Raw genomic sequence first — 13611 nt, 5'->3', positions numbered from 1 at the left:
AAGTTGAACCACAATATCAAGGTTAAAGCAAGAGATTAAATTGAATGTATTTTCCCCGTCCTTTTTTCACCGATGTAATTATATGACAATAATGATGCTAAAAGAATACGGAAAAGAACTTTCAAAGTTAAGTTTATGCTTTGTGAAAAATTTGTCCTTAAGAATATAAAAATAACCGCCACATAGGTTTACCGTAAATCCGCATAAACACGCATGTGGGGACCCATTTGTTTTTGCTTGCAAAAACAATCATGTACGTAGATAAAATTGTGTATAGTGTAGTAAATTCGTAAATATCGTATAGAATATATAAAATGGAAGTATATCAGGAAGCCACTTTTCTAGTAGTAAAGGTGTAGCTGCAGCGCGTCTACCATCCCTCCACTAATTGTACCCTTAACTTTGTCGTGCTTTACGTTTTGCAGCTATTTCCGGCCTGGTTGATATTTTAGCACAATTGTGCCACTACGATTTTGCCCGGCGAAATAAACTCAACTATAATCAACCAGAATTGTATGCAGGACCAAAGTGCAAGCCCGGTCCTTGCAACTTTGCTAAGGCGAGCAACATCAGCATCTGTTATCCATTTTCCTTTTGACCAAAAAAAATATGATTTGGGCAATATACCAAAATTTACCTCATGTCATGCTTGCTTACATTAACCTTGCTGCTTAGTATTTCAATAAAGTTCAAATTTGTTTGCAGAGGAAACTGATGACAATGGAGACCAAATATGGAGGTGTAAAATGTGCAATAAGTTATTTCGAAAGCTTTCCTACTTGAAATATGTTCACATTCGACTTCATAATGGAAATCGACCATTTGCTTGCAATTTATGTGGAAAGCAATTTGCTACAAAAGGCAATCTACTTCAACATCACAAAGTTCATCTTGCAAAGTAAAGCGTACATTGTTACGTTTACATCTCTTGTAAAGAAGTAATTAGTATTTAACAAAAAAATTATGCAAATTATATAAATAGTTGTTAAAATTTTAAGTAAAATGCCGAACTGTTGCAGCTAAATTAGCCTTTCCAACTAACCTAAACTGCTGAAACTAAAGCAAAGTAAGAAATTGAAAGTATTGGACTCCCATATATTTTTTTAGATCTGACCAATTAAAATGGGGACAAATCTTAAAAATGAAAAAGCAGCCCACCATGTATTCAACATGTTTACCCAAGTAACCTAAGTAATTTTTTCTGCAGAAATGGGATTCTTCCACACAAGTGTAAACATTGCAAAAGGGCATTTGCATTAAAAGGAAATTGTCAGAAGCATGAGAAGACGCATACTAAACCATACCGCTGTGAATATTGTCCACGCACATTTGCTTTAAAGTAAGTTTTACATCATCAGGCAATGTGTAGTATCTGAAACTAAAACATACAAAATAAACCAGACCTGTACTGTTCAGAATTCAGACATGATTCGTCATTTATGTAGGAAAGAAAAAATGTCGCATATTGATATGCTCTTTTTTAACACTTTTTTCTGTACTTCGCTCCAGCCAAAATGTCGTACTTTGCTCCAGCCAATACGTACTTTGCTCCAGCCAATATGTTAGTAACCTTGTCAGTAAATAGCTAGGTTGAATCTGACAAAGTTTACAGGTTTCAAGAAGTGCATAAATTTTTAGATGTAACTAGCAAATAGATACTTATGTCAAATAATACATTCAATACTTTTGTGACAGGAATGATTGTGTGCAGCACCATCAGAAACATCACGCAGGCAGTGACACTACCACTCTTGGTCTCAAGTGCGAGAAGTGTTTAAGTCTGTTTCCTCAGCGCTTTGGCAAAGAATACATGAATCACCATTGTCCCCATCCAAAGCTTAGCTAAATGTGGGGCATTCGCGCATACTATTAATGGTCAAAATATGGTTGCATGAAAGGTGTAGATTTTACTTCCTGTCAACCACAGCTTTTTAAACTTGCCAATTTGATTATTGCACATTTTGCTGGAGGAACTGTGTTTGCACACTGTTGTGGGATATTAAATTTTAAATTTTGTCCAACTTTAATCTTAAAAGTATTCTTAATTCACTTAATTATATATTTTTTGTAACAAAAGCTGTGTCAAGTAACGTTTTATGATACTCTGTCACTTGTTGCCCTTTTCAACGATTTTAAACTGATGAAGCTTTTTACCTATATCAAATGTATAAAATCAGCAACCACACAATTTTTTGCTATGTCTGCTTACTAAAAACTTACTGGTGTGCAAATGCTTGTTTTAACGTACTATGTACTAACAGTGGCAACCCAATCATTTACTACACACATAAAATGGGCACTGATTGAATCAAACAAAGATTTCATCTGCATATAAAAAAGCTACTTCAATAGCTTAACAGCACAGGAAACACATATGAAGAAATTAAAAGCATAAAAGATAGTCTAATGTTGAATAATTGGTCCCATGCCTTCAGCCCCCTCTGGGGTCGGAAAATCAATGATTACTGGTTTGTTGCATGGATTATGTCGTCGATCCACAATTGTACAGTTGATGTAATTGCATTTTCCATCTGTGGTGTATCCATATGCTGCAAAATTACCATCGTTAGGCAAGCTTCCGTTGCACAACATTTTTAAGTGCAGTTAATATTGTCCAAAGTATAGACATGCCATGTGAATTTTAATAAAGTGCAGTAAAATTGTGGTGTACTATAAAATGGCATTTAGTGTTTATTACAGGATCTTTCCCGTAAATAGTAGGCATCTTCTGTCGATGATCACTGATTAAATAGTGAATTATCTGTAAGAATATTACTTGGTTTTGGTTTTACTTTTACACCCGTTGTTTGACAGACAACTGATGATGCCCTTACGGGTGAAATATATATCGTTAAATAACATTTGTTGACTGATTCTGGTTAGGAAGCGCTGTTGCTTCGTCAATTATTCTTGGTGTACTATAAGGGACTTTATAAGGGCATAGCATTTCATTAGTTTTACATGTGATATAAATTTGAATTCAGATTAAATTTGAAGACTACTTAGTGATTGTTTGAATGCAGGCAACTGAAAATTGTTATATACTTGTTCATGTAACAAACCTTCATGGATGTGGCCGTACACATGATATTTGGGCTTGATTCTTTGTTGTACAGCATTAGTGAGATCAACATCCCCAACACACATGTCATGCGGATCCACTGTATCATTGTAACCTATGTTACATATGAACAAAAATCACTTAAATGTGAATGGTTTCTGCTTTCACACACTCATTTCAATGAAGTCTTTCTCTAACTGGGGTTAGCAACCCCATAAGTGTTTGTCTACACGTTTGAGGGAATTGCAATGCAATTTTACCTGCATCATAAACTTTTCAATGACCCCCTTGTGACCTCAAGGTCTCTCAGAGGATAATGTAATGTACTACTTATGGTTTGCTGTGCAACAAAAAAGGGGGAGACAGCAACATTACCATTTCATAGTAAATGCAAGCAGTGACACATAGTGGCAGTCTTCATGTGATTGTAAAGAGCATGACAATTGTTTTGGCTATTTCATTAAGCTATTAAGTGTTTTAAGTTGGTATTTAGGGCAAACCTGCTGGGGGAGAGTGTGTCAATAAAATGTCTATCCCTTCTGGAATTTTGTTCCAACACTGAAGTAAAGGTTGTCCACGCCTCTCATTGAAAGCCCATCCACCAAACTCAGGATTCCTAGGGACAAAGCACAAATTTGTTCAACTAACTTATCTAGGTTATACCATTCTTTTGGTAACTTAAAAAAACAAAACTGAAGATGCATTCTTAAACTGAGATCATATAATCATTAAGCAACCACACACCATGAACAGCCATGAAGCCTTATTCCATTGACAGTAACTTCAGCGTCGTGTAGGAAAGTACAATTGGACAAAACCTTTGGCCAATCTTTACAAATGTCTTCAGGAATGACATGCAAGAACTTGAATCTGGCAAAGAAACCAAAATATATTTTTAGTGGAGCTGTCTTATAATTTCTTTGATAAAATGAACATTTGCACAATACTAGGTTTTGTTATCAAATATTGCTGTTTACAGTATATTTCAGATCACCACGAAAGCTTAGCCAATTGGTAGGAAGCTTGGCTAGTTCATAAAATTATCTGTTTATTTTTTTAGACACTTACCGGCAATAGGACCCATCTGCTTTACTCTTTCTGACATTTGCCATTATCCTTTCATCAAAGGAGAGCTCATGGTTGCCAGCAATCACAATTTTATGTTTATGAGGAAGGGTGGAAAGCCAGTCATTAAAATCCTCAACTTCCTCAAGTTTTCCCAAATCAGTGAAGTCTCCACAATGGATGAGAACATCTCCTACAAAAATGGGCGTGAAACAAACATTAAAAATTACTTTTTTATAATGCTAATACTACATTTACACTACAGAGGTTGACCAGTAAAAACAGCTTTCTTGTCATTGTTTGGGACATGGCCAGCAATAGAAAAAAATAACAAATAGAAAGAGTTGTTTACCATCTGGAACACGATGTCGCATCTGTCTGTGCAAGTTGTGAGTGTCAGAAATACAAACAAAGCGTGTGTATCCCTCTTTCTTCGGGGCATCAAGTGGAATCGGTTCAACTCTAAAAACAAAAGTTCAATCAAATTACTACTCTTAAACCGAAAATTATGTATATACTTGTCACTGTTAGAAATTGTTGCCAAACTATGATATAACATACTTTTCACAAGGCAATTTGTCATCTCGTCGCATTTTTTCCACAAATGTTTCAGGATCATTGTGAAAAACATGTGAATAGTCCATGTTACAATAGCAGATTACCGGCTTGGTACAGTACAGAAAATACGCAACCAGTCTACTGTTGATGCTCTCTGGTATAACACCACTTTTTCTGGGTTCTCGTGTGTCTTTTACGACTTAAGTAACACGAAAATGCACTGTAGGAACTTCTTTAGTTTTTACAAATAATTAAGGGAATTTCCCTTGTTTGCAGTTGGTTGTTTTCTGAGGGGAGTTCCCAATTTAACATCCCCGAAATAACTACGGATACGTGTGTCTTAATGGTATTCTACTTCCTTTTTCAAAAGCCTCTTATCAAACATGTTGTGGCGTAAAGAAATGTTTTTTTTTCATTTAAATACAGATACCACACAAATGCTTTACCACAAGAGAATTTAACGTATTTAGTCGATTCGTAAGCGGCATGTTAGGGTGTTCAAACTTTGGGGTGTTAAAAAGATTGTTTTTAACACTTATGTATGTTGCCACATAGCACAGCTATGCAGATTTGTGCAGCGAATTATGCAAAGCTTGGAAAAAAACTAATAGTACATTCATCAAAAAACAAACAGAAATCGCACGTAACGACAATAACAGACTACGAGCAATGTCCTTGACAAAAGCCAACAGACGAATTTGTCCCCCATGGTTTGTTAATAACTGGATGAATGCTGAGTTTTACAATGAAAACAAAACCTGCAAAAAATATTCTGGTTGAAAAACAAGAATCCGAGACAAAAAAGAATAAGTCGAATGATTTCTATGAATAATCAGTTACTGCACATAGAGAGCAAAACCAATGACGTCGGACAATTTTGTTTACATCAGCACAGAACTTTATTTATTCTGTACGGTTGCAGCAGTATACATACATGTACAGGTATTTTGTAGGCGTGTAGCCTGTATATTGTAGGTCCGAACTCGTTTATGCAAGCAAAATGGGATCGTCATGGGCTTTCAAGATTACAGCCTCTCTTATAAAACCAACACGGGAATCGCTTTTGGATTATTGTTCGTATGTTTTGATCATTATTGCCCTAATAAGCGTAGCCCGAGTTATTATCGGAAGAGATGGATTGAAACAAAATTGCTTTGACACAAACGACAGTTCATTGCACCAAAACAAGACAGCTGTGGAAATTGTAACACAAATGGCAGTTTCATCACAAAATAAGGACAAGGAGGCTTTTCACATGACCTCTGGCTTGCAACCCCATTTTGTCGGAAACAAGCAAATAAATTCTTCTGCTACAAGTAAGAAGAACAATAGTATGTTGGATGTGGTCCCTTTGCCAACAACTCAAACAAGTGTAGTTTGCGTCAAACATTTCCAAGCCTATTTTTCCTACTTTGTATTAGTTGAAGCCATTCTTCTACTGCTGATTGGAATTTTGTGGGTAAAGGTATGTTTTTGTGTGTGTGTTAGTTAGTGCACTGCAATAATAAACTTTAGATTTTGTTCGTTGCAGATGCCAAAAGTGCAGTCACTCATCAATGACTTCAGTAAATTATGCAATGATTGTCAAAATACATCATGGTTGTCAAGTGCTGTTGACAACTTTAATCTATTGGCAGCACCTAGCAATTCCAACCCACTCTACTCCATATTAAAAAGTGACAGTGTATGAACTTAATGCATACATATTTGACAATTTTACTTTGGTATTGAAAATTTGTCCAACTTTTAAATTGTGTTGACAGGTTAATATGGAAGTTGAAATACTGTTGGCTACACTTTTCCAAACACACACAACATACCAAAACAAATCCGAGGCAAGGCGGCTATATGAGCGGGTGCAGGTAGATTGCATACCAACAGCCAATCAATATCTGTAATGAGTATATCCCTGTTTAATACAGAATGTTATTTGTGTTTGTAGAAATTCTGCCAGGAAAATGATTCGTCTACTGTTCTGTGGCAGTCTTACATTAAAAAATCTGTTTACCAGTTTATTTTATGGATGATCTTTTTTGGGTTAAACATGGCCCTGTTTGTTAAAATGGAATTTTATATTGGATGCGACCCTTCTGCTGAATTCTGTGATCATGACACATTTTTGCGGTATTCATAGTGATGCAGTATATGCTTCCATCCAGGTGGTGTTCTAAATTGTAACATTTGTATCTTTACAGAATTTCTTGGTTTATGACCCAGTTAATCATCATAGTGTATGGAATTTTCAACTGCATTACACTGAAATGGATTAATGATAAGTCAACATGTAGTGGATCAAAGAGGTTTGACAGGCAAATATAAAAATAGTCTACAAAATTATAATACAAAAAAACATTTTTGTTTTTATTAGTGCAATGTTGTCCTCTGTATGTGGGTGCTTTGTGTATGTCAATCCATTGACCAAAAAGGACAAGATTCAAGGTTTTATTTGCTTACCATTTGGGTATATATGCACATAAACCATACCCTTCAATATATAATATGTAATGCAATATTTTGTTGTTGTTTAGCGTGGGTAAAGAGCAGAGGCATGTGCACAATGATGTTGCCTTACTTTTTCATTTGGTATCTTCTTCAAATGGCAAGAAACTTCCATACTTTACTATTTTTCTGTTTAATCAATGGGAAGAACAATTTAAACAAGCTGGTAAGTAAAAAAACTGTAAAATACTATATGGAGGAAAAATCATTTTTTTTAACTTTTACTCACATTGTTTTGGCTGTGTGATAAGACAATTTTATTTGTCCTTATTTTTTTTTGTAAAATTATTTCAGGGTGCGAATAGAGTAATCATCATGTTGAATAGTCAATCAACTAAAATTTGCAATCATTAATCAAATTATTTTATTTCATCTAAAACTGTTAAATAATTAGCCTTTTTTAATTCATGCAACATTGCTTTTATGGGAAGACCAAATTGTCATTGACTGCCCTAGAACTGCCTAAAGTGTGTATAAAACTGGTTTTTAATGTCAATATAAATAATCCTTGAACAATCAGTAGAATGCAGAAAAATAAATAAAATACAAAATATATTGCTATTCCCTCTCTGCCCCCACTAGTTACATTAGGTGTTGCTTAGTTAACATTGCATTATAAAGTTTGAATAATGCGTTTTGTTTACCAGGTGAATCTGTGCAAATACCAACTATAAGGAATGTTCAAAGTGTGTCAGTCTTGCAAAAAACTGTGTCTGTCAAACGAGCAACAAAAGACAAAGAAGCAAGTGCACCACTACTGAAATCAAACATTGACGATACAATTGTATGATCGGGTACTTTTTCTCGCGCCCTCACTTTACATATGGTACCTTCTTGCCAATTTTTTCACTTTCAAGGTGCCTTTTTTAATAAAACTAAACTAATCAAATGTCTTTTGGTTTTGTTTGGGCAGAAAATAGAATGAGTCCTAATCCATAACTACGGGAGTTAAAAATATTTTCTTGTATTTTTTGGCATTGTGTATTTTCACCCGATTCGTCAACAAGTGCTCGATTAGAAGCGCTTGTGTTATGAAAAAATCCCCGTTTCTTATCGGGCGGTGTTATAATTTTAGAACATGTGTTATAACACAGCCCGATTTTATCGGCAATGGTAGTGAAGCATTAAATTTATTTTTTATTGAAAAATATCATATTTTCTGTGGAAATAATCGCCGGTGAAATGAGTTTTACATGAAATTGGCAGTTAAATGTGAACTGTTATGACAAAAGCAAACGCATTTTAAGCAGCGAAATAGCAGCAGTACCAGATTCTCCTCGATTGTAAACTGTAAAATACAAAATGGGCCAAGGTTGTTGTATCTAATAGGCATCCATGTTCTGATAACAAATGGAGTAATGAAAAGTGACAGTTCAGGGTGGGGGAAGCATTTCTAGTGCTTCGTGAAGCAAACTAAGGCCTAGCACACTATCAAATAAAGGACTTGGGACATTGGATTTGAAAAGCAATGATACATGGTAAGTGGTTGTCAATTGTCATGATATGCTTGTCATTCTCAACTGTTTCTATTATTTTAGCAGATGGTAATTTGTTATTTTTTTAGGCATGTTTAAAAATATGGTAGCTCATCTCTAGTGTGATCCTGGTTTTGTAAAACATTGGCTTTCATTTCTACTGGCCTAACTCAAGCATTTTTGTGTAAACTCCTACTTGTCAAATTAAATGTTGCCTACACTTTTTCTTTTATTTTTTGTTGCAGTTCAACATCTGGAAAACTGAATAGAAGCAGAAAAAAGCAGCACAATCATTCCAAAGGTAATTCAAGATTGCCTTGGACAACATGGAAGAAAGTAATTGATTGTGGAAGAATGGTGTGGGTGAAATGAGCTCACTGAAGTGTCAGCTAAATCATTGATGGATACAAAATGCTTCTTTCCTCACTTGCAGGGGAACATTTTATTTTAAGATATTCACCACACACTTCAGTTTTACATGAATCGAAATATGTGTGTTTTTTGCCGCTGTACTACCCGAAGGCAGGTTTATTTAACAATTCTTGTGCCCAATTTAAAGCAAACTTGTTATGTTAGATGTGTTCAATGATTTGTTGGTATTAACGCTGTCTTACCTACATGACATAATCATGGCGTCGTTAAAAAAGCATCTTTTGGGTAAATATTTATACATTTTCACTTTGATGTAGACTCTTTCAGTAAAAGTGATTCATCAGACAGGAATGAAAAACCTTTATTTTCAACCAGTAATCTCTATGATACAACCTCATCTTTCACATGGTAGCTGGTTTAATTTTATTTCAGTAACTCGCAACACATTGCATTTTCAGCTGAACAATGTTGTTTCACCTTTTTTGTTTCTCAGTCTGTTCACTTGATGACCCCTTTTTAGTGTACTCATTGTAAATGCAGGTTTTTGCTTGATAAATCAATCTTCTAATTATTTATCCTCTTCACATTTATTTCTTCTTTCATATAACTGTGGCACCCAATATGAGTATGTTATTGTGTGGAAATTGGGTTTATGAGGTGCTTTATTTTTTCATTAATAAAATGTTGCCCTTAACTGTGCATTTGTTATTTCATCATTTTAAGTACTAGTATTAACTGGTTTAAAATCACAAAGGGCTTGATGTAAACAAAAACGGTTTTCACAGGTCAACTCTAAACTACATCTAGTAAACGCATAAAAAATATCTTTAGAATCTAACCACCACATGATAAATGAGAGGCGTACATCATAAGCGAACGAAGGGCATGACCGCTTTAAAATGATTTTTCGCGCTGACGACCCTTGTAGCATATACAGGCTCCAGATCACAAGCGGTATAAGTTAAATGAAAACGGTTTTTACAGGTCAACTCTAAAATACATCTAGTAAACACATACCAAATATCTTAAGAATCTAACCACCACATCATAAATGAGAGGCGTACATCATAAGCAAACGAAGGTCATGGCCGCTTTAAAATGATTTTTTTGCGCTGACGACCCTTGTAGAATATACAGGCTCCAGATCACAAACGGATTAAGATAAATGAAAACGGTTTTCACAGGTCAACTCTAAACTACATCTAGTAAACGCATAAAAAATATCTTTAGAATCTAACCACCACATGATAAATGAGAGGCGTACATCATAAGCGAACGAAGGGCATGACCGCTTTAAAATAATCTTATACGCTGACGACCTTTGTAGCATATACAGGCTCCAGATCACAAACGGTTTAAGGGAAACAAAAACGGTTTTTTACAGGTCAACTCTAAAATACATCTAGTAAACGCATAAAAAATATCTTAAGAATCTAACCACCACATCATAAATGAGAAGCGTATATCATAAGTAAACGAAGGACATGACCGCTTTAAAATGATTTTTTGCGCTGACGACCCTTGTAGCATATACAGGCTCCAGATCACAAACGGTTTAAGATAAATGAAAATGTTTTTCACAGGTCAACTCTAAAATACATCTAGTAAACACATACCAAATATCTTTAGAATCTAACCACTACATCATAAATGAGAGGCGTACAAGCGAACGAAGGGGATGACCGCTTCAAAATAATTTTATGCGCTGTCGACCCAGTAGCATGTACAGGCTCCAGAACACAAACGACATAAAGTATTGAAAACGGTTTTCACAGGTTAACTTTAAACTAGACCTACGTCGAGTGAACGCATGCAAAATATCAATCAATTCCTATCATTACCCTAAAATCAAGAGGCGCTCATCATCACTATACGTTGAGATTGTATTCTACACGCTACAAGAAATTTACATGCTATAAGGCCCACATGAAATCGACAGCACTAGCGGTCGTGTCCTGCGCTCGCTTATGATGTACGCCTCTTGTTTTTGATGTTCTTCTTAGAAGATAAAGATATTTGGTATGTGTTTACTCAATGTATTTTAGAGTTGACCAGTGAAAACCGTTTTTGTTTACCTTAAACCGTTTGTGATCTGGAGCCTGTATATGCTACAAGGGTCGTCAGCGCGAAAAATCATTTTAAAGCGGTCATGCCCTTCGTTCGCTTATGATGTACGCCTCTCATTTATCATGTGGTGGTTAGATTCTAAAGATATTTTTTATGCGTTTACTAGATGTATTTTAGAGTTGACCTGTGAAAACCGTTTTCATTTATCTTAATCCGTTTGTGATCTGGAGCCTGTATATGCTACAAAGGTCGTCAGCGCATAAGATTATTTTAAAGCGGTCATGCCCTTCGTTCGCTTATGATGTACGTCTCTCATTTATCATGTGGTGGTTAGATTCTAAAGATATTTTTTATGCGTTTACTAGATGTAGTTTAGAGTTGACCTGTGAAAACCGTTTTTGTTTACATCAAGCCCTTTGTGATTTTAAACCAGTTAATACTAGTACTTAAAATGATGAAATAACAAATGCACAGTTAAGGGCAACATTTTATTAATGAAAAAATAAAGCACCTCATAAACCCAATTTCCACACAATAACATACTCATATTGGGTGCCACAGTTATATGAAAGAAGAAATAAATGTGAAGAGGATAAATAATTAGAAGATTGATTTATCAAGCAAAAACCTGCATTTACAATGAGTACACTAAAAAGGGGTCATCAAGTGAACAGACTGAGAAACAAAAAAGGTGAAACAACATTGTTCAGCTGAAAATGCAATGTGTTGCGAGTTACTGAAATAAAATTAAACCAGCTACCATGTGAAAGATGAGGTTGTATCATAGAGATTACTGGTTGAAAATAAAGGTTTTTCATTCCTGTCTGATGAATCACTTTTACTGAAAGAGTCTACATCAAAGTGAAAATGTATAAATATTTACCCAAAAGATGCTTTTTTAACGACGCCATGATTATGTCATGTAGGTAAGACAGCGTTAATACCAACAAATGTTTAAACACATCTAACCAACACAACAAGTTTGCCTTAATTTGGGTACGAGATTAAAATAACACCAACAAATCATTGAACACATCTAACATAACAAGTTTGCTTTAAATTGGGCACAAGAATTGTTAAATAAACCTGCCTTCGGGTAGTACAGCGGCAAAAAACACACATATTTCGATTCATGTAAAACTGAAGTGTGTGGTGAATATCTTAAAATAAAATGTTCCCATGCAAGCGAGGCAAGAAGCATTTTGTATGCATCAATGATTTAGCTGACACTTCAGTGAGCTCATTTCACCCACACCATTCTTCCACAATCAATTACTTTCTTCCATGTTGTCCAAGGCAATCTTGAATTACCTTTGGAATGATTGTGCTGCTTTTTTCTGCTTCTATTCAGTTTTCCAGATGTTGAACTGCAACAAAAAATAAAAGAAAAAGTGTAGGCAACATTTAATTTGACAAGTAGGAGTTTACACAAAAATGCTTGAGTTAGGCCAGTAGAAATGAAAGCCAATGTTTTACAAAACCAGGATCACACTAGAGATGAGCTACCATATTTTTAAACATGCCTAAAAAAATAACAAATTACCATCTGCTAAAATAATAGAAACAGTTGAGAATGACAAGCATATCATGACAATTGACAACCACTTACCATGTATCATTGCTTTTCAAATCCAATGTCCCAAGTCCTTTATTTGATAGTGTGCTAGGCCTTAGTTTGCTTCACGAAGCACTAGAAATGCTTCCCCCACCCTGAACTGTCACTTTTCATTACTCCATTTGTTATCAGAACATGGATGCCTATTAGATACAACAACCTTTGCCCATTTTGTATTTTACAGTTTACAATCGAGGAGAATCTGGGACTGCTGCTATTTCGCTGCTTAAAATGCGTTTGCTTTTGTCATAACAGTTCACATTTAACTGCCAATTTCATGTAAAACCCATTTCACCGGCGATTATTTCCACAGAAAATATAATATTTTTCAATAAAAAATAAATTTAATGCTTCACTACCATTGCCGATAAAATCGGGCTGTGTTATAACACATGTTCTAAAATTATAACACCGCCCGATAAGAAACGGGGATTTTTTCATAACACAAGCGCTTCTAATCGAGCACTGGTTGACGAATCGGGTGTTTGGTACATTGGTTCGATGTGCGTCTGTCCAATACGCACGCTTTGCGTGTTTGGAAATTCAATCAGCATAATTTTACCTGTCCTGGCTAAATATGAAACTTTAGGATTGTTTTTGAGTTGTTATTTACTTGGTGGGGCTAATAACCATTGGTGTGAACAAAAAATTAATAAATAATGTGTATTTCTTGGGAAGGGGGTTAAGTGGCTGCAGCAACCCATACATATTTCGTTAAAATTTGGAGGGGTATGTGACCGAAAAAACGATCAATTGGCGCTGTTCTTATTGTTAATAAACTTTATTTTATAACGAAGGGCCACAAAGTCAGGTTTCTGTTCAACGCGCACCTTCCCACCGTTGGTTACTAAATTTCAACGTTTTACGTTTTAGTTTCGCTGCCACATTTTGCTGCTACG

At 35.3% G+C, this 13611-nt stretch overlaps 3 protein-coding genes and 1 long non-coding RNA gene across 4 annotated transcripts; 2 read left to right on the top strand and 2 right to left on the bottom strand.

The window, feature by feature from the left end:
* The first annotated feature begins 675 nt into the window (after window positions 1-675).
* On the top strand, window positions 676-2861 carry LOC145228509 (uncharacterized). The gene is made up of 3 exons (XM_080093583.1): window positions 676-898; window positions 1208-1339; window positions 1696-2861. Exons 1-3 carry the CDS (start codon window positions 747-749, stop codon window positions 1844-1846), a joined length of 435 nt encoding a protein of 144 aa, XP_079949709.1. The 5' UTR covers window positions 676-746; the 3' UTR covers window positions 1847-2861.
* On the bottom strand, window positions 2256-5076 carry LOC145228508 (metallophosphoesterase MPPED2-like). Its single transcript, XM_080093582.1, has 7 exons — window positions 4688-5076; window positions 4479-4588; window positions 4130-4319; window positions 3806-3931; window positions 3562-3677; window positions 3063-3176; window positions 2256-2549 (listed from the first exon to the last, which is right to left on the bottom strand). The coding sequence occupies exons 1-7, from the start codon at window positions 4768-4770 to the stop codon at window positions 2404-2406; spliced, it is 885 nt and encodes a 294-aa protein (XP_079949708.1). The 5' UTR covers window positions 4771-5076; the 3' UTR covers window positions 2256-2403.
* A 437-nt stretch (window positions 5077-5513) lies between these two features.
* Window positions 5514-9729, top strand: LOC145228507 (volume-regulated anion channel subunit LRRC8C-like). Its single transcript, XM_080093581.1, has 9 exons — window positions 5514-6149; window positions 6216-6368; window positions 6448-6546; window positions 6627-6808; window positions 6880-6984; window positions 7053-7145; window positions 7213-7349; window positions 7831-8661; window positions 8904-9729. Exons 1-8 carry the CDS (start codon window positions 5685-5687, stop codon window positions 7971-7973), a joined length of 1377 nt encoding a protein of 458 aa, XP_079949707.1. The 5' UTR covers window positions 5514-5684; the 3' UTR covers window positions 7974-8661; window positions 8904-9729.
* A 1837-nt stretch (window positions 9730-11566) lies between these two features.
* Window positions 11567-13584, bottom strand: LOC145228510 (uncharacterized). Its single transcript, XR_013860089.1, has 2 exons — window positions 12707-13584; window positions 11567-12464 (listed from the first exon to the last, which is right to left on the bottom strand). It is a non-coding gene; the product is annotated as an uncharacterized LOC145228510 (long non-coding RNA).
* Window positions 13585-13611: the final 27 nt, after the last annotated feature.

Source organism: Phallusia mammillata, chromosome 5, assembly GCF_965637545.1.
Source record: "Phallusia mammillata chromosome 5, kaPhaMamm4.hap1.1, whole genome shotgun sequence".
NCBI classification, from domain to species: Eukaryota; Metazoa; Chordata; class Ascidiacea; order Phlebobranchia; family Ascidiidae; genus Phallusia; species Phallusia mammillata.
This window is presented reverse-complemented; position numbering and strand designations above follow the sequence as displayed.

What these genes read in the sequence shown, in the direction of transcription:
- LOC145228508 (XM_080093582.1), bottom strand. Translation starts at nt 4,770, where the DNA reads ATGGACTATTCACATGTTTTTCACAATGATCCTGAAACATTTGTGGAA. An exon ending in GACAAATTGCCTTGTGAAAA is followed by an intron (nt 4,589 to 4,687) that starts GTATGTTATATC and finishes TTTTGTTTTTAG; the next exon opens with AGTTGAACCGATTCCACTTG. An exon ending in GCAGATGGGTCCTATTGCCG is followed by an intron (nt 3,932 to 4,129) that starts GTAAGTGTCTAA and finishes TTTCTTTGCCAG; the next exon opens with ATTCAAGTTCTTGCATGTCA.
- LOC145228509 (XM_080093583.1), top strand. Translation starts at nt 747, where the DNA reads ATGTGCAATAAGTTATTTCGAAAGCTTTCCTACTTGAAATATGTTCAC. An exon ending in CACAAAGTTCATCTTGCAAA is followed by an intron (nt 899 to 1,207) that starts GTAAAGCGTACA and finishes TTTTTTCTGCAG; the next exon opens with AAATGGGATTCTTCCACACA. An exon ending in CCACGCACATTTGCTTTAAA is followed by an intron (nt 1,340 to 1,695) that starts GTAAGTTTTACA and finishes CTTTTGTGACAG; the next exon opens with GAATGATTGTGTGCAGCACC.
- LOC145228507 (XM_080093581.1), top strand. Translation starts at nt 5,685, where the DNA reads ATGGGATCGTCATGGGCTTTCAAGATTACAGCCTCTCTTATAAAACCA. An exon ending in TTGGAATTTTGTGGGTAAAG is followed by an intron (nt 6,150 to 6,215) that starts GTATGTTTTTGT and finishes TGTTCGTTGCAG; the next exon opens with ATGCCAAAAGTGCAGTCACT. An exon ending in ACATGTAGTGGATCAAAGAG is followed by an intron (nt 6,985 to 7,052) that starts GTTTGACAGGCA and finishes TGTTTTTATTAG; the next exon opens with TGCAATGTTGTCCTCTGTAT.